Below are 20,144 nucleotides of genomic sequence, written 5' to 3'. Positions count from 1 at the left end.
ACTCGGGTCTCACCGTCACCGCTCTGCCCTTTTCTAAAGTGATCCTGTGGCCGTACACATCCACTGCCACGTCGCGGACATAGGACACGTGCGTGTAGCCTCCGCGGTGCTCGTTGGTGGCCTCCACGTTGAAGTAGGGCAGCGTGCTGTTGGGCGCGCAGAGCTTGGACAGGGTGTAGGTGCAGGTCCCCATGAAGTGGTGCATTTGCTTGTCAAAGGTGAGGTAGTGAGGGTCTCCCTCCGCCACGCAGGACTCTGCAGGGCACAGCACACAACACCCACCCACCAGGGATTAAACCCATGCCGCCACCACTTCTCCCCCTGCTACACACGGAGTCATCACTAGGGAGGTGCAATGCTGGGATTTCGCCCGCAGCCACAAATGAGACCACATGGCTCCACCAGTTCCCTTGTCTCCTGCTCATGCACGCCCTTGTCTAGGGCTTTAGGCATCGATTTAGACCCTGGGTCGGAATCGGCACCCACTGACACAGGAGTGTGCAGGGTAACCAGACTGGTACAGAGACACCGAGTCGCAGAGACACCAACTAACACATCAAGAGCCCTTCATATATAGGTTTGTTAAGAGAATTAACCTGAACCTGGTAAGATGGGTTTTGTGGTTGTTTCTGGAGATGTAGTTGTGTCAGCTGGAGTAGTGGTCGAGATGGCCGTGGGGGTGCTGGTGGAGAGGGTGGTGGAGGTGTCCGGAGGGGTACTGGTGGTCGACGTTTCTGGCACAGGCACTGTAATGAAACAACACTGGTTATGGGCTGTGTGAAACATATCCAGCTTCCAGACAGCAGAAATGTGGCAGGTCTGTCCCCTTCTGCTGAGGAAAACGCTTCATTTTTTCAACAATGGGGCTGAAGGAGGCTCTTTCCATCTCGTAACACAACGTCCTGGACAGGCATGGACTGCAGTCCACTGTTTTCTCAACCAAGCAGTCTTTCAAAGCTGGTGTGACTAGTCTGATCAGAAATCCAGAACCAGAATGACTACATCTTATGTCTTAAATCGGACTTGCAAAGTCACAATGAGGCACCTAGATCAAGAGCCTGAATTCAGGGGGGCTGAACACTGCCAGCATCCAGTGCCTTCAGCAGCATCAGTCTCTGCAGTGCGCATCAGCCTTAGAGGTGATGGAACATGAGGCACTCGGGACCATAAACAGAGCACAGATTGCCAGTCGGACTAGGGGACTCCTGCCCACGACCTACCGTGTGGTCAAGCTTCAGATCTGCTGGTTTAGAACATCTGGGACCACTGGCCTTGCCCAAGGAGTCTCTAATTCAGCTCGTTGGGCTGAGGATTTCACAACCACTGTGCTTCCATTTTGATTTGGTTCAGTTCCTTCCCACCCACGGGCTGGACGCATCACTCACCACACACGGTGTCCTTTGTCCAGTCACCCAGGCTCACACCTCCAAGTTCGCAGGCGGCAGCGTACGCTCCCAGGATTTTGCAGAACTGCTCCGTGTCCCCTCCCGTGGCACACAGGTCATAGACACAGCTCTCAAAGTACTGCTGAGGGGGAGTGGGCCAATGGCAGGATACAAAAGGCCCGCTGCTGACCACGATGATTTTGCACAGCTCTTCATACTCCCTCTCTTGCACGAGGTCGCAGTCTGGCGGGACAGCCGTGGGCCCGCAGCTGCATCAGAAAGAAACATCAGGTCCATTATGTGAGGAACAAACAGATGTTGCATATGTCCCAGGAGAAACCATTTTATTCTGGGACAAAGTATGATCGCCCAGACATCTGTGTCCTTTGTTGTGGGACAACATGAAAAGTTTCCTGGAATAAGAAATGATAACAGCCGGTCCCGGAGCACCACAAAGGGCATCTGAACAGGTGTCCTGGGATTGCATCATTAAACCCATGGCAGATACTTGGCGGGGCGTTCCGTCCCTCATTAAACACTGATTGGAAGGGGAATGGGTGTGCACATACGTGAATTAACACACGGGCTACCTGGGCCTGGGCCCAGGGCCCTCTGCCAATCAGGGGTCCCCAGATCCTCAGCAGGGAAGCGAAAGCCTCAGTTTTAAACTTGGCACCATTTTTGCTTCCCCGCCACTGATCGGCTATGGAGCAGGGAGACAAAAATGACACCAAGTTTAAAACCACAGCTTTGGCTTTCACTTCCCTGTGAGCAGGGCCGGGTCAGGCCGGCAGCACCGCAGGTGGGCAGTGGTACTGGGAGGGGGGGCACCAGGAGGGTAAAGGTGAATTTTGGCTCCCCCAAATCCGCATCCCCCAGCGCTACCCATGTGCATCTGCATGGCCACATGCGACAACTGGCCTCAGCTCCCTGCAGGTAGGTCTAACGGGACAGGGGCATGGTGGGGGAGGCAGACTGAGGCCCTCAGGGCGAGGGAAGGAGTGGGGCAGGGGCAGAGCAGGGGCTGGGAGCCGGGGAGATAGACAGAGCCATAGGTGGCTCATGGTGGGCAGCGCGGGTGGCCTCAAAAAGATTGAGAATGGGGGAATGAGGGGTCCTGCAAGGGGAAATTCTGTGTGTGTCTGTGAGTTTCTGTGTGCGCGAGTGTGCGTGTGTCCGTATGTGTGTTCAGTGGTGCAAGGAGGGGCTAGGCTAGCCCGGAGAGCTCCCATTGGGAGAAGGGGGCCTCCAATTTTCTCTTTGCCCAGGGCCCCAAAAATCCTTAATCCGCCTCTGGGTGCGCGCACCAATCCCAGGAAACAAGTCAAATCTGCTTTGCTGCAAACTGAGGCAAAGTCACCGACTTGTGTGGCAACACGATGCGAGTGTCCGTGGAGCCTGTAACACCCTTGACCTCTTCTCCCCCAGAGGAGTCCCCAACTACTTACGTCCAGTTGTCATTCTTCACTCGCCAGCTGTCACCAAACTTAGTTGAATCCTGTTCTAGGCGGTGGTCTGGCTTCAGGAAGTCGTCCAGCTGATTCTCCGTGTAGGTGCCGCACAGACCACACAGCTGCCCCCTGAGACGCTCGTCGGCACGAACAAAAATCTCGTGGTCACCATCAAACTTGACCTGAATGCCAACGGGGGTGTCAACCACCACATAGGCTCCCTGCAGAGCAACTGAAATCCCAGGAGGAAGACTCACGGGAAGAGCCACTTGAATTCCATTCACCTAAAACAGGGGAGACGCAAACCAAAGGCTTAGCAAGGACACTGGGAATCAGTGAGGTGTCCACACTGCTGACACGTTGCAGCTCGTACGAAAGGACTGGGAGAAGGCAGAAGCTACCCGACAGGGCTCTTGGTGAAAGTGCAGGTATGGCAGTGTGGCCCACCTGGTTACCAGGATGCACTGCTTCCCGCCCTTCCTCTCCCCTCCACCCAGAGCAGAGCGATCCCAAGTGTCCTGGCTCCTAGTCATGCCCCTGCTTGCCAGTGCTCTACAAGCAAGACAAAGCTGTGCAGGTGAGAAGCAGAATTAACACTTAACGAGTGACTGCTCACGGCATGTTCTCAATGGAAGACCACTGCCACTCCACAGATTTACTAGGGGCTAGGCGTAACAGGTCTTTCTCCCTTGGCGGACAGATGGAGAAAGACACTTCTGCTTCGTAAGGAGCAAGGTGAGGGTTTCAGATTGAAACCCTGAAGTTATCTAGGAGAGAAGAAGCGCTGCCCTGGGCTCTGGTGTACTGAAGAGCATTTGTATCAGTACTTGCTTGTTTAGAGCCGTGAGGGCAAAGAAGTCCTGGGAATCAGAGACATTTCTGATGGAGAGGAGCCAAGGAGACAGGCTACCCCGTGTCCCTCTGCATCTGAGGGGTCCTACTTACTTGGACCTCTTTGTTTTTCCTCACAGCAACGTGAACGTTTTTCAGGGTGACAGAAACGGAGTTCAGTGCTGTCCAGGCCAGGCTTCCTCTATGTTCATTTCTGGTGGTCACGGAGAATGGCTCGGAAGAATTGGCACAGGGCTGGACGATGGTATAATTGCATCCGCCTTGGAAATGGTAGAGTCTCCCGTCAAAGGTGACGTAGTGAGGGTCCCCGTAGATGTGGCAGGTGGCGGTGTCTGGCGGGTAGCATCCCAGGGTTCCCTTCTGCACCTTGCAGATGTGGTCCGCTTCACACGTCTCATTACTGCAAATGACAGTGCCGTTCTCAGCACACGTGCATTTGCCCTTGCAGTCGGTTTGCCAGAAGGTTTCGTCTTTCTGTCAGGGATAAACCAATAAAAACCCTGTTAAGAGCCCAGATTCACCATGCAGGGAAACGACCCCAAATCCCACACTGTGCCCTGAACACACCTTGTAATATCTGCCCTGATGGAGGCAGCCACAGTCACTGATGGGGACACACTGCTCCCCGCTGAGAACGAAACCGGTGTTGCACTGGCAGCCCTCCACGCAGGGTTTGCTGCAGTTGCTTGGGGCCATGGGGTTGAAGCAGGTGGCAGGACAAGCGCTGGTGTATGGATTGTAATGACTGTTGCCAGGGCACGGGAGTGCTGGAAAACACACACAGGAGGGACTAACTCACGGCCCTGTTGCAAAGCACCGCCTAGACCAGGTCATCGGGCTTTCACTAAAAACCCTAAACCCCAGGACACCCTAAGAGCGAAGAAGCCCAGAGTCACTATTTCAGGCCCAGGACACACAAGAGCAATTTGGTTCCAGTAAAGAGGGAGGTAAAACTGAGCAACTCAGTCCACGTCCCCTTAGCTATGGGAATCTTCCATAACGAAACAACTTCATACGTCTCCATGCTGTGCCTAATTCTTCTGGGGACATCTCCACCCATTCCCCTGTAGAGTCGTTAGAAAGACTTTATGGACGTACTAAGCATGGTCCCTCGGCTATCTCTGACCTCAAGAGGAGGTGGAAAACATATTTGGCAGAGTCAGGCCTGACGGCTACTGCCTTTTCTATGGGTTGTCGAAAGACAGGGGACTTTCTTTCCTGCCAGCAGCGCGTCATGTTTCCGAGACGAGGCATGAACTGTAAGCGATGCATGATACAGGTACAGGGGACACCCTCGATAACGCCAGAGGGCTGCTCAGACATTGGATTCCCTGCAGATACTCACGGCAGAAGGTGGCGTTTCTCCAGGAAGGCAGCATTACCCCGGCCCCCTGACAGGCGTCCGCGTAGGCCTCCAGAGCGCCGCACAGCTGCTGCTCGCTGCCGTTCAGGGCACACAGGTCGAACACGCAGCTCTCCGCGAAGCTCTCAGGGTTGATCACCGAGTGACAGGCCACAAAGGCCCCCACCTGGCTGCTCATCATGCCGCAGTACTGCGCGCTCTGGTAGAGCCTCTCCTGCTCTGCAGTGCACGGTGGGGGAGGCGTGACGGCGGGGGGGATGCTGCAGGAGGGGTCGCCGTCCTCCACTTTCCAGCTCTCTCCCAGCTCGTTGGAGTTGGCGGCTTGCTGTCCGTCTGGCTTCATGTACTCGTCGTCTCTGCGCCCGTTGAAGTTCCCGCACATGCCGCAGGTCCGGCTGGAGTAGGTGGAGGGCACTTTCACTTCCACTGAGTGGTCCGTGTCGTAGGACACGCTCAGCCCAAAGTCGGTCTCCAGGACTGTGTAGCGGCCGCTCCGGCTGACTTGGATTGAGCCGCCGGCTCCCATCACCGGGAGGTTTGTCCACTCTCCATTCACCTAAGGGTAGGGAAGGGATGTTGCTTTCTTATTTACCCAGCGATGACCTAGGACTCTTGCAAGGAAACTGAAGCATTATAACAATCATGTCACTCCAAATACTACGGTGCAAGAGAATCAGGAATGTTTCCTTTGTCTTCTCATCTCTGAGAGTCTCTCCCAAGACACACCCACTCCCCAGGGCATGGCTCAATGCCCCTTACAGCATATAGCCCTTGCTCTTTCATTACAAGGGCCAGTAAACAACTGGTAAGAGGATTTGATATATGGTGAGTTTGAAGAAGTTGCTTGAAGAAAGCCATAAGGGAACCCAGAAGAAATAGACCTTTGGGAAGCCTGAGTCTGCAGCCACACAAAAGGTGAATTTGGTTTTGGGATTCATGAACAAAGCTTTAAATGCAAGACACAGGAGTTCACTATGCCTCTCTACCTGGCACTGGGTAGGCCTCATCTAGAGCAGTGGTTCCCAAACATTTTAGACCATAGACCAGAAGTGACTGCAGACCGGAAGAGACCAGCATACTGTGGACTGGCAGTCAACCCTTTTTTATACAGAGTATATTTATAAATAAATATAAATATATGCTCCATATAAAAAAAGGTTGGCTGCCGGTCCACAGTATGCCGGTCACTTGTGGACTTCCTGTCTGGCAACCAACCCTCCTGTGGCCCCGGGGGTTGGGAACCTCTGATTTAGAGTAGTGTGTGAAGTTTTGGCCCCCCATATTTTTAAAAGACACATGGAAAAGGTAAAGAGAGTCCAGAGGTGGGCACGAAAAATGCTCAGTGGCTTGGAAGGCAAGTCCTGCGAGGAGAGGCTGAAGAAGCTTGGCATATTCAACCCTTGGAAAAGGTGTTTAAGAGGGGACATGACAGTAGCCCTCAAATATTGAAGGGTTGCCCCAAAGAACAAGGAAAGCACCTTTTCTGTCTTGCTGCAGACAGGAGGACACAGACCAGAAGCCTGAAGCTGCAGCAGAGTAAGTATACCTTGGATATCCAGAAACACTTATTCTTTGTAAAAACAGTGAAGCAGTAGAAGAGATGCCTATGGAAGGGGTGGACTCTCCACCACTAGAGATGTCAAAGGGAGGTTGCACAGCACTGGTAAAGAATGATCTAGGTACAGTGATGGCTATGGTCTACAATGGGAATATCCCCGGCTTCTAGACTTTGCCGGTGCTTCCTCTCCTCCATGATCTGCTTTTCTGCTACATCTGTCAGATAAGACTTCCTGGAGGCATTGGGTGTTGTCTGCATCCCAGGCAAGGGACTTTGACTGAGCTGTGCCAGTGCTTCTATTGGGAACAAAGCCAGAGGTTCCTGGCTAGAGGGTCTGGGCATCTCTGCTTAAGGTCAGACAGATGCCATATTTGAGGTCAGGGAGGAGTTTTACTGTCTGGTTTTAGGAGTTTTAGGTTGGTATGGATTGTGGGGTATACCGTCCAGTGTTGCAAGCGGCATGACCTCCACGTGGAACCTCCTGAACATATACGGCCAATATTTCATAGAAGTAGAATATTGGCTGCTGTGGTTCCTTTACTTTACCTGCAGCAGGTTTTGGGGCTGAGGTTTGTGTGGCATCAGAAATGAGGGTAGTTTTATGTACAGTTTAAATCATGGTTTATAGGGGATGATATGGATAGGGGTGATCCTGTCTGAGGCAAGGGAGTGAACTAGATGATGTCTGGAGGTCCCATCGACCCCGATATCTCCATGACTCTAATCTCTGTTACTTACCAGGACTTGGTTGCGATGGTTCCTGACAATGTCTATGCGCAGCCCGTAGACCTCGGCTCGCACCCTCTGCACGTAGGACACCCAGGGGTTCCCACGATGCTCATTCTTGGCCTCCACGTTGAAGACGGGCAGGGCGCTGATGTTGCCACACACCTTGGCCAGCGTGTAGGTGCAGGTGCCCATGAAGTGATGAGTCACCTTGTCGAACGTGTTGTAGTGCGGGTCATTGTGCACTCGGCAGATGCCGTAGGTGTAGCGGTAGCAGCCAGGCACGCCATACTGGAGTCCGCAGTAATGGTCTGGAGAGCAGGAGGCCACAGCACAGCTCAGCTTGCTGCCTGCAGCAGGGCATCTACATTTCTTGGAGCAAGTATCATCAGTCCAGAACTCGTAGCCAATTGGGTAGTGACGGTCTTCGTGCCAGCACCCGCACTGCCCGCTGGGGACACACCGGTCATTGTAGAGCAGGTGCCCGGTGTCACACACACACCCTTCCACACACGGCAGGCCGCAAGTGGCTGGAGCCATGGGGCGGGCACAGGTCGCAGGGCAGGCGGTGGCACACGGCTCGTAGTGACTGTTGGCAGGACACTGGATCGCTGCGGGAAACGAGAAATATATCGTGTTGGGAACTGTTTGCTAAGGGACTCTTCTGGCCACCTGATCACCACTGGACATGGCATTTGCAGTGTCATCCCAACCTATCCTCATGTCTACTTATGCACAGTGAAGACTTTGTCAGTTCTACTGCCTGAGCACCCCATATTCACACCAGTCTTGTCATGCTTCAGTGCAATGGCAAGAGAGGAGGATACAAGTTAAACATACATCAGAAGAGCCTGTCCTTGGAAGTCTTAGAGGTTCCCAGGTCCAAGTCCTTCCTGGCTCATGACTGCTACCTATAGGCCTAATGGGAGCCTAGAAACAGGGAAGGGGTGCTGGACTTTTGTTCCCTGTCACTCACGGCAGAAGGTGGCGTTCCTCCAGGCAGCGACGGTGACTCCCAGGGACTGGCAGGCGTCCGCGTACGACTGCAGGCTCCGGCACAGGGCCCCGGGCTCCAGTTGCAGCGCGCACAGGTCGTAGGCACAGTTGTTGAAGTATGTGTCAGGGCGAAGCACAGCGTGGCACTGCTTGAACGGGCCGGTCCCCTCCTTGAGGAGCCCGCAGTATTGACTGCTCCCAATCAGCTGCTGCGTGGTCTGGTTGCACATAGGGGGCTGAGGTAGTGCTGGAGGGCAACTGAGGAAAGATCGTCGAGAGAGGTTTTGGGTTGGTGCGGGGGCTTTCCTTGCACAGCGCACACTGCCTGGATGGCGCCAAGCGAGCCGGCAGCACTACCTACCTGCTGTGGTTGGAGACCTGCCAGCTGTTGCCCAGGCTGGTCGAGTCTGGCTCCATCCCGCCCTGGGGATTCAGGAAGTCGTCCGCTGGGTTCTGGTTGTAGTTCCCACACATCCCGCACACCTGTGCTTTGAACGTGCTGGGCAGCGTCACCTCCGCGCGATGGTTCCCATCAAATCTCACTCTCAGGCCAAAATCTGTGGCCACCACCACGTACATGCCGCTGGAGAAGACTGTCAGGCCTGTGGCTGGCTGGAAGGGCAGAATCTGCTGCTCCCCGTCCACCTGGGAAGCAGAAAGGACACCTGGGTTGGAACCGGCAGCGAGTGTACGCCTCCCTCCTCGTCCTCTCCCACCACTCGGGTCTCACCGTCACCGCTCTGCCCTTTTCTAAAGTGATTCTGTGGCCGTACACATCCACTGCCACGTCGCGGACATAGGACACGTGCGTGTAGCCTCCGCGGTGCTCGTTGGTGGCCTCCACGTTGAAGTAGGGCAGCGTGCTGTTGGGCGCGCAGAGCTTGGACAGGGTGTAGGTGCAGGTCCCCATGAAGTGGTGCATTTGCTTGTCAAAGGTGAGGTAGTGAGGGTCTCCCTCCGCCACGCAGGACTCTGCAGGGCACAGCACACAACACCCACCCACCAGGGATTAAACCCATGCCGCCACCACTTCTCCCCCTGCTACACACGGAGTCATCACTAGGGAGGTACAATGCCAGCCCCGGGCTTGGGTCTTTGGCCCAGCAGCCACAAATGAGACCACATGGCTCCACCAGTTCCCTTGTCCCCTGCTCATGCAGGCCCTTGTCTAGGGATTTAGGCATCGATCTAGACCCTGGGTTGGAATCTGCACCCACTGACAGAGGAACGTGCAGGGTAACCAGACTGGTACAGAGACACAGAGTCTCAGTGACACCAGAATAACACATCAGGAGCCCTTGGGATATATGTTTTTAAGGGAATTCACCTGAACTGGGCCCCGGGGGTGTTGTGGTCATCTCTGGAGTTGAAGTCGTGTCAGTCGGTATAGTGGTAGAGATGGCCATGGGTGTGCTGGTGGAGAGGGTGGTGGTTGGTGTTACTGGTGTCCCAGTCTCTGCAAAAAAACAACACTGGATGTGGGCTCTGCGACACATATTCTGCTTGCAGGCACTGGAAATGTGACAGGTGTGTCCCTGTCTGCTGAGCCACTGAAAATAGAATGGAAAGCAGTCCCCTTTTTCTATGATGGGGCTGAAGGAGAGTCTCTCTATCTCCTGGCACTACATCCTGGATGGGCATGGCCTGCAGTCCCAAACTAAAGAAGCCCATTTCCCTCAGCCTCTTCTCACTAGTCGTGTCCCCCAGTCTCACAACCATTTTCATTGACTTCCACTCGACTCAATTTTTCCACATCCTTTCTGTAGTGAGTGGCCCAAACTGAACACAGGACTCGAGATGTGGCCTCACTAGTGCAGTATGGAGGGGAAGTATCATTTCTCTCAATTTGCTGGCAACACTCCTGAACATGATTCAATCCAGTATGTTGTTAGCTTTCTTCACAGCAAGGGCATGCTGTTGGCTCATTTCCAGCTTCTTGTCCACTATAACCCCCAAGTCGTTTTCTGTAGAGCTGCTTCCCAGGCAGCCAGCCCCCAGCCTGCACTGGTGCATGGAATTGTTCTCTCCTAAGTGCAGGACTTTGCTTTTGTCCTTAGTGAACCTCATGAGATTTGTTTTGGTCCAGTCCTCTGATTTGTTTAGGTCTCTCTGGGTGTATCTACATGTTCATTAATGTGCTTTTGCTAATGTGCATTACATTTAGTACCTCCGTTGTGAGGTTTTATAAAAAGGCGCATTAGCCTATTTTAATGTGCTTTTGCGAAAGCGCACTTTTTGGTGATGCTTTAATGCACATTAAAGTAGGGTAATGTGCATTAAAGCGCACATGTAGATGAACCCTCTGAATCCTAGCCCTATCCACCAGTGTATCTACTGTTTCCCCCAGCTTGGTGTCATCTGCAGACTTGCTGAGACTCCATCCCATCTTTCAGATCACTGATGAAGACATTGAACAAAACCAGCCCCCGGACCAATCCCCAGGGAACTCCACTTGATACCAGCTGCCAACTAGACATCAAGGCCCCGATTATTACCCTCTGAGTCTAATGACCCAGTCACTTTTCTATCCACCTTACAATGCATTCATCTAATGTGGGTGAATCTGGGGTGTGGGGCAGGGTGTTGATTCAGTCCAATGCTGATATCAGCCTCAAATGGCCAATTCAGAACCAAATTTCCCTAATGCCCATGCAGGATACTTTGAATTGAAGAGTTTGGGCTGCCTCTTGTCTCTACTGATTGGTTGTTATTTGTTTCAGACAGGAAGTCAGGGTGTCTGCAGAGCTCAGGCAGGAAGGGAAGCTCTTTATTAATACATGCTCAGCAGAGACCTCTCTAAAACTCCAAAATTGGTGACTTTCAGCAGTAATGGTACAAAACAGGACCCAATTTGTTGAATTTCATGAAAACTGGATCTTTTTAGAGAAGCTCACAGCTTATTTCGAACAAGTTTGGGGTGCTGAGGATGGATAGGGGAGGAAACTGGGGAAATCACAAGACATCCTCCTGAGCCTTATAGTGAATGCTTTGTCTTTGGCTTCCTCCTAACGTGAGAAGCCAGGATTTTTGTGTGTGTTATCTTTGATTGGACCAATTGCATCACTGGGATAGAGTTAGACAAGCTTTCAGGGACCAAAAGCTTGTTTAAGTCTCTTCCAACTATGTAGTTGGTTCAGTCAAAGATATCATCCACAAGAACCCTTGCCTCTCACATATTTTGTGAACCATTACGGTTACAATATCACTTTAACACTTCCTTCTAATGTCATTTGGACACCAATGAGTCATTACTCTATCCTGCATTCTGGTACAGCAAGCAGCTTAAAATGGAAAAGTAGGCTGGGAATACACTTAGATGCAAGGCAAGACTCACCACAGGGTCCCCTTTGGACACCTACATTGTCCACCGCTGTGTCACCATATTCTGTCAGTCCTCGAACAGCTTCAAATATGACCTAAACAGGATGTAAAGTGAATCCTTGATGTTCAGATGATGGGAAGGGGCTAGTCCAGTAGGGCTGTGTGAACCTTCGGTCCTTGATTCAATCTGGTGGAGATTTGGCCCGATTTGGTGGCCGAATCTCTGAATCCAAATTGAATCAGAGGACCCTTTAATCTCTCCATATCGAATCAGAACCTTCCAAATCAATTCAGAGAGATCTGGAAAGATGTAGCAATTTGGACACAGACACAGCTTTAAATGTACCTCTAGGTAGCAGGCGGCTCATAATTGCTGTGTTGCTGGGGTGGATGGAGCGTCCCAGAGGAGCACGGGGGTCCCCAGCACACTCAGCAGCAGACCCGGAACTGGATCAGAAGCATTTCCGGGTCTGATGGGGAGCACTCTAGGGGGACCCCCCGCACCCTCTGGCTTGTTGACTGGTGCCTCCTGGGTCTGGGGGAGCACAGGGGTCTTCCTGTGGCTGATCACTGAGTTGGGGGGCATGGGGAGCCCTCCTGTGTGCTCCCTGGCAGACATAGAAGTGGAGCAGAAGTACTTCCAGTCCACTTCCGGGTTTGCTGCCAACCAGTAGAGGGCCCCCCACGCTGCTGTGGGACGCTCTATCCACCCCAGTATCACAGCGATCACAAGCTGTGCCTGCTACCTCAAGGTATGTAGAAAAAACTTTTAAAGCTGTGTCTATTCTCTGAATCTCTGATTCTCCGAATCAGCATCGAATCTTCAGATTCAGATTCGGCTGAATTGAATCAGGGACAGGGATCTGAATCAACAACTCAAATCACTGTCCCTGATTCAGGCCAAATCTGAATTGAATAGGGCCTGCTTTGCACACCCCTGTAGTCCAGTATTGTAGTGCATGCAGGACCATTCCCCTCACTAAATGCATTTACTACTTTTTTTTTTAAAGCAGGGGACTTTGTGGAAATCTAAAAGCAATGCTTATATCAAAGCAGGGACCTGACACATTGTTCTGTTGTGCCCTGATACTTGTTTTTTCAGATCTATTGAAGGGTCAGATTTAGACAGTGCCCAGATGGTTTAAACCCAACTCACAGACAAACCCATCACATTTATGTAAGTAGTCTGCAGCCTGAAATCCATGTCATTGTAAGGAAGATGGAAGGCAAAAGTGTTTACATACAATGTAACTAAGAGCAACAGGACAATTCACAGAGACTTATTCTTCTCTCAGTTATACTGGGGTAAAGCAGGATGAGTTCAGGTTGAGGTTATGGTCAATCTTGTAAAAGTGCAGTAAACTGAGAAATAAGCTCATTGTTTCTAACCGAAAACTAGAGCTAGGAACTTTCCAAGTGAGCAAGATGCTATACAAACACATAACAGAAAACTTACACATGGGTGCACCTAGACATGCACGTTACTGCAAAATAGACCAGTTAGCTTCACAATAAAGTGTCACTGTCTACATGTGCACTAGCATTAGGGCACAGTAAAGTAGTTAATTCCACTGTAGGATAGTACTGTAGGGGACAGTAGAGTACTTTACTGCACTGAAATAAAGTACGGCAGTGTACTTTATTGCACTGAAACACACATGTAGACAATGACTCGGGGCATAAATTGTGCCTGGTCAGCCCAGCCAGCTGCAAGCTTCTCTACCTCATCTCAAATTGCTGCTGTCTCAGGTTGCATGTGTAGATGCTGCCCCAGGAGCAGTTTTTTTCTGGCTCAAACTGCTCTGGAGTTTATTGCAACACATTAATTGCAAATGTAGATGCACCTAGTAAATATATAATAATCTCTAAATGCACAAAGAATCATTGTGAGGACATTTTCACGGTGCTGCAGCAAAAGTTTGATAAGCAGAGTCAAGGGTAAATAGATTCACAACATTTGGGATAAACATTTGCTACAACTGCAGTGCTCTGGGCCATATTTTAACCAATTTTGGACACAGTGCTGCTGCCTACTGAAGAACAAGAATGCACCAAAAGTGGAACTGGTCCAGAGCTACTCCCAAAATGGCTTTTTTGAAGTGGGTTTTCTTTTTTGTTTTGACATAGAAGGTTTTGGTTACACTTGATAATGCAGCAATCTTACAGGTTAATTATAATCTGAATATACTGGAAATATATTGTGTGTACACTTTTTAACGATTACAGGCAGCCTTTATGATAGAAGGTTAACTACAGGTCTAAAGCACTTATTATTGTCACTTTAGTTCCTTACTTATTGCATGCCATTTTGGAATCCAGATACACTGACTACACTTCATTTACACCCTGATTATTCTCAGTTATGCCATTAACATGATATGATGAAGTGGTAATTAGAGGGGACAAAAGCAGAGCACACTCTATTTATACTGTAATTTGATGCAATTGCCCTTTGTTTCAAGTCATTGAATTGCCAAGTGTAACCAAGATCTCCTGGTTTTAGAGCACAACCTTTTACAGCGTAACAAGGATTAGGAAAATTGTTCCTGCCATGTCAAACATTTAGGAGTGTTCTTGGTGTCTGTTACCTTGATTCTTTTTTCTGCCTTAAAAGGAACAGTTTTGAAACCGTACAGCCAAGAAGAACTTTGGTTTCCATGTTGACTCCAAACCTCAGATTCTCTTGCCTCATCCTGCACAATGACTTTCAGCCCATTCTGATCCTCTGAACCAAGCATGTGATACCAAAAGTCTATGCATATGTCTCCGTAAACCACTATGCTCGGACTTTCAAGCCTGTTCACATCGAACGGAATGAGGTTACTGGCCTCTTGGTAAATGAAATAGCCACCTGCAGAATGGAGAGACAGAGATTTGTGTTTTGCTTGGTGTCATTTAACACTGAATTGTAGCCATCTTTGGAGTGGATCCTGGGCACTGTTTAACAGCAGAAAAGGTTGTATTATAGTTAAGAACAAGAAGTGATTTTGCCAGTTTTTTTATACACATAAAGTGATTACAACAGAAAACTCTCAACCAGTTCTACTCTGGGACAACTACTGACTAGGTCTGATGTTGGCTATCTGTGAGATCAGATGGCTGAATAGTGCACAGTAATGTGGCTTTTGCTACGATTAGGATAGCACATAGGTGGGGCATACAAAGGGATGGCAGTAAATCCCCAGTCGCCCTTCTTTGGAGGACTGGACTGTGAACGTGCTTTTATTCATAGATTGCAAGGCTGGAAGGGACCTTGGAAGATCATCAGGTCCAGCCCCCTGCACCAGGCAGGAAAGATAACTGGGGGGTCAGGTGATCCCACTGAGGTGACTGTCCAGTCTCCTCTTGAAGATTTCCAGGGTAGGTGATTGCACCACAAACGCACCCTATGGTCAAATTTTCAAGCAAATTTTATCATAAAGTCATCCTTGTAATACTCTGTGACATCTTGAGTAATGGGGGATGTCATTGTTGGGTCTAGAATCCTTACAGTTATTGCCGTTAATTACTGTCAACAAACGTGGACACCAGCCGAACCTTGAATAACGTTACTGTACGTGCACTGTGGCAGAAGTCTGCATTCTCATTGTTCTACAGCGGTGTATATGCAGCCTTCGGGGGCAGGCCCAGGGGAGTGCAGTGGTGCAGCTGCACCTTCCCCCTTTGATTCTGCCCCCTCCAGACATTAAAACTAACTGATTTGGGGGCGGGGAAGGGGTTGCATTTCTATTCAGGCAGTGCTGACAGACTCAACTGACTTCGTGACATAGTCTACCTGATTCTTGCAAATCTCTCTTCACTTCACAGGTGCTAACAGCCCTCTCTCCTTTTTAATGGTTTTAATCCTTCCCTATTCATATGAATGTTTCTTTTCCAATTTTGTCTGTTAGCCATTCCTGGTAACACATCTCTTCTATATCACAGCCCTGCAGACTGTCTTTAGCTTTAGCTAAAAGCCTTAACTTGGGTGCAGCCATGTTAACTCAGGTGTAGAAATGATGGGCACTGAAGTACTGGAGGCACTGTCAAGACACTCAAGACGACTAGATATTGTTTTGTTTTATGAATCTGCATAAATGTGCATTTAACTGTAAGGATGACACGATTAATGAAACTATACCTTTTGACTATTTTTTGCCTAGTTTGTGTTTTTTTAAACTGTATCTAGAAATCTATCGAATTACTTCACATTCCATTACACTTACATTTGTTTCTGTTTGGCTCTTAAATTGAATAATGTAGCACCAGGCCCCTGGCATATTAGTAAAGCTTCTAGTTTCTCTGTAACTGGAGAAAAATGTATTGTGCTATATGTGATGATGTGCCACACCATCTGCACCCCACTTTTCAAAACCCTAGGTCCACCCATAGTAGCCTTTTCCTGCGTCCCTGAACTGACAGATTTCCAACTCACCCTGCGGCAAGTCAGGTTATCTACAAGTGACAAGGGGAGAGAGTCTTGCACTTAGACCAGCCAGGCCTCGGCATACAAGGAAATGAGTGGCTGAAAAATATTTTTAAAAGCTTAGTGTGCCTCAAGGGTCCTTTAAGAAGGGAAGTCAGGCAGAAAAGCTGATCAGCTGTCTTGTCTGCTAGGAAATCAAGAAGGTTTGAAATGAGCTCCTACTTCTATCAGGGTAGCCGCCATCTGGACCCGTGCCCTCCGTGGGAGTGGCGTGTTTCGTTCTGATCCACACTCCTTGGTTCACTGCACACGGCTGGGTCCAGTCACAGAAAGGCCTCGAGTTGTTGTTAAAATCGCATCTGGTGATGTAGGCTGAAACACAGGAGGAAAACAGGTTGGAGGAATGGGCTGGGCAGTGCACGGGAGATTCGCAGTACAAGGTAGAGGTGCACTTACCTGTTCCAGGCTCCAAGGTTCTCAAACTGTCAGCTGTTGTTTGCTCGATCCTGTTGAGAAAAATATTCCCTTAACTCCATGTGGATCAGGTGACTGTAAAATAAAATCCTAAGGAAACACTGGTGCTAACAATAAGCAGGTCAAAGGAAAGGTGGAGGCTTAAATCCTCCTGAAACATGGTGATATTTCTTTGAACACAGTGGGTGCGTTGGGAGAACCAAACTCTTCTTTGAGCCAAAGGTTGGTGGCCTCCATCGTCTCACTCATCTCATTGCTTGGAACCGTAGTCGGAGATGGGGGGAGTGCATTACCCGTCAAAACCAAACACTTCTGCGTGCCAGGCCATTTCTCCCCAGAATTGGCTTTGCTCTGAGGTTACAAGGGTCACTCAAAGAAGAGCTAGCTGGTTTTGTTTTGTGAATGATCCTCAGCCCTGTGTCCCACTGACTTTGGGTGCAACAGGTGACACACTCTGCTGGGGCCTGGGACCTGGAGGATGGAGAGCAGCCTCACTAAAGCTAAGGGAAAAGGCCAGCTTCCCCGCTCCCCTGCATGCTGTGCTGTCATGTACACCAACACTAAGGGGTGCAAGGGCAATCTCTCGCCTGGCACTTTGCTGCAATTTCCAGGTTCCCTGCATCTTCTGCATACCTCTTACCACTTTTGTCTGCCACAGGCAACCCTCTCTCCATTTTATACCACAGGTTCGTCTGGGCAGGGACCTGCCCTTTAGTTTGTCTGTAATGCATTGTGCAGACCTTGTGGCAGTGTTGCCAACTCTCATGATTTGTGGCATTGTTCTTAAGGTCTACACTTTGGGAATGCGAAGAACTTAGCTCTTTCTCTTATATATATGTTGCGCATATATATATTTATATATATATATATATATGCATGTGTGTGAGTGTGTTGCATATATATATATATATATATATATATATATATATATAGCTAAGGTTTTCACATTCCCAAAGCACAGACTTTAAGAACAATGCCACAAATCATGAGAGTTGGCAATACTGTTGTGGTGCTATAGAAATATTAAATAACTACACTGATAACTGTGGCAGGGGACCCTACTATGAAACTATACCATTGAGGCAACACTGGACCCCAGGTCCAAAACTCAGCCCTGTGCTGGGGCAGAAATATTGCATCCATAGTTAATGGATCTGGTGGCTGTGCACCGTGCACATCCACATGAGAGCCTGCAATGGGCAGGGGCAGACTGAGAACACCGTCCAGCTGTAAGAGCAGGTGTTGGCTGCCTGACTCGGTGCCGTACAGCTCACCCTACGTCCATTGTGCCCTGCTCCCCAGTCCTTTTGTTTAGGGCTTGGTACAGCATAGAATGAGGTCTTGTTGCTTAGCAAATGCATCAAAGATATGCCACAAACTTCCTGCTGCTAAAACTCAAGTGGTGACACGCAGAAAGGACAGAATTTTGGAGAGTGTTTCAAGAGCAAAGCACAGCATGAAGAAAGGGACAGAGTGATTAGAAGGTGCTTCTGGACCAAGCTGGCTGGAGGATGGACAGGCAGATCAGGACAACACAAAGACCATGCCATGCGCTCAAAGAGCAAGTCCAGCCTGCGAAGAAACTCCCATTTCCGTCACGCTAACCACTCGTTATAACATGTTGCATAACAGTTAGATCCCATTGAGAAGGGTATTTTAGAAGCATCTGAATAGAAAGGAAGACAAGTAATTAGTGTTCACGGCCATCTAAGCATTTTGTGGATAACTTGAAGAAGACCTCTCCCTTCTAGATGTCCCAGCGAGCAATCCAGATGTGTTCCAGAGCTTTGCCATAGCCGGGAGATAATAGCATGGAATTATTCAATCATTTTAAGAATAACACCGTTCATTTGAACAACATCCTTCAATTAAAAGGGGAGAATACACCCCTAATGTAAAATAGCTTTGCTAACGTACATTCAGTACAGTGCTACTTACCCTTTGATGTCCAGCAATGAGAGACAGAATAAAATTAAAATACATTGTAGATGCCAGAGGGTTCCCATGCTAAAAGACAGAGCTAAATGTTCTGTGCAGTGGCATATACATATCAACGCACTGACTTCTCCCAGCAAGGAGGAAATGAGGGTTTCCAAGAGTGCAACAGCAGAATATATTGACAGAGGGTGGGGACAGTGATAAAGCCCTTTCAGCGAAGTGTCAATGAGAAGGAACAAAAATTGCTGGGTTCCAAGGCCTGAGTTATCTACCTCTGATAAAGTACAGACTAACAGAGACTTTTGATTTCCATCTAATCTAAGTGGCTTGGCAAAAGAAGTGTTCTGCTCTTGGTCAGTGTATCTATTCCATATAAAATAGCTTCAGGGTTTTAAAGAGCTGACTTTTCCTGTGTATGGTGAAAAAAGACTCTCATCACATCTTCAATATGTGTGTGGGGAAGAAAAGTTCTCGCTGGTGTCCACAGCTAGTACAAATGGAAACCTCATTCAGAGGACTGAGTTTTTTCTCATTCTGCCGTCCAGATGCAAGAGATCAGAATACAAGCTTTTGGCTTACTAAGGCTAGGAACAGACATTGCTTGTATGCCTGTACAAGTGCTTCTGTTTGTACCAGAGTGGGTCTGTTCCAGGACTGGTGTGTACACACATCACCCTTCTAATCAGGGTTTAATGAGAAGCTGGATGCACTGCCACTGTTCTGCCATTGCTTCAATAATGAAATCCTGGAACAACTGTTCAGGTGCACTTTGAGATGTCCTGGGGTGAACTGTTAGTACCTTTTATCTCATGAACTGTTTTAGGATTTATCTCAGGACAAATGTGATATCCTAACAGACACTAAACTTTCATGGACAAAATTCACCAGCTTCCTGTGTGGATCCATAGTTCCATAGTTTCACAGTTTCTAGGGTCAGAAGGGACCTGAGTAGATCATCCAGTCTGACCCCCTGCCATGGCAGGAAAGAGTACTGGGGTCAAACGACCCCAGGAAGGTGTACATCCAGCCTCCTCTTAAACCCCCCCAGGGTAGAGGCCAGCACCACTTCTCTTGGGAGCCGGTTCCAGACCCTAGCTGCCCTGACCGTGAAGTCGCCTCCTGATGTCTAGCCTAAATCTCCCCTCTGCCAGCTTGTGACCGTTATTCCTGGTCACTCCTGGCGGTGCTCGGGGGAACAGGGACTCCCCCAGTGCCTGCTGGTCCCCCCTGACTAGTTTATAACAGGCTACAAGATCCCCCCTCAGCCTTCTCTTTTGGAGGCTGAACAGGTTCAGGTCCCATAGCCTCTCCTCGTAGGGCCTGCCCTGTTGTCCCCTGATCATACGAGTGGCCTCCTCTGGACCCTCTCCATGCTGTCCACGTCCCTCTTGAAGTGTGGCGCCCAGAACTGGATGCAATACTCCAGCTGCGGCCTGACCAGTGCCGCACAGAGGGGGAGGATCACCTCTTTGGCCCTGCTCGAGATGTGTCTGTGGATGCAGGACAAGGTACGGTTGGCCTGCCTGACCGCGTCCCCACACTGCCGGCCCATGTTCATCTTGGAGTCAATGATGACTCCCAGATCCCTTTCCGCCTCCGTGCTGACAAGAGGGGAGTTCCCCAATCTGTAGGTATGGTGCCGGTTGTTCCTCCCCAGGTGCATCACCTTGCACTT

The 20,144-nt window shown here is 49.7% G+C and overlaps 1 protein-coding gene across 1 annotated transcript in view; it reads right to left on the bottom strand.

Moving 5' to 3' along the window:
- Positions 1–18,537, bottom strand: part of LOC149863276 (IgGFc-binding protein-like) — a 57,126-nt gene extending 38,589 nt beyond the window's left edge. Inside the window, exons 1-16 of the mRNA XM_090054147.1 lie at positions 18,470–18,537; positions 16,514–16,563; positions 16,280–16,429; positions 14,241–14,503; positions 11,666–11,747; positions 9,659–9,787; positions 9,062–9,315; positions 8,693–8,976; positions 8,312–8,589; positions 7,348–7,946; positions 5,034–5,607; positions 4,256–4,455; positions 3,782–4,162; positions 2,834–3,120; positions 1,386–1,654; positions 14–267 (exon numbers count right to left, since the gene is read on the bottom strand). Of these exons, the coding sequence (XP_089910273.1) occupies positions 14–267; positions 1,386–1,654; positions 2,834–3,120; positions 3,782–4,162; positions 4,256–4,455; positions 5,034–5,607; positions 7,348–7,946; positions 8,312–8,589; positions 8,693–8,976; positions 9,062–9,315; positions 9,659–9,787; positions 11,666–11,747; positions 14,241–14,503; positions 16,280–16,429; positions 16,514–16,563; positions 18,470–18,537 (4,122 nt within the window). The remainder of the gene's footprint in view (positions 1–13; positions 268–1,385; positions 1,655–2,833; positions 3,121–3,781; positions 4,163–4,255; positions 4,456–5,033; positions 5,608–7,347; positions 7,947–8,311; positions 8,590–8,692; positions 8,977–9,061; positions 9,316–9,658; positions 9,788–11,665; positions 11,748–14,240; positions 14,504–16,279; positions 16,430–16,513; positions 16,564–18,469) is intronic.
- Between the last annotated feature and the right edge of the window lie 1,607 nt (positions 18,538–20,144).

Source organism: Crocodylus siamensis, chromosome 6, assembly GCF_052110815.1.
Source record: "Crocodylus siamensis isolate JL-2025a chromosome 6, ASM5211081v1, whole genome shotgun sequence".
Taxonomy (NCBI): Eukaryota; Metazoa; Chordata; order Crocodylia; family Crocodylidae; genus Crocodylus; species Crocodylus siamensis.
This window is presented reverse-complemented; position numbering and strand designations above follow the sequence as displayed.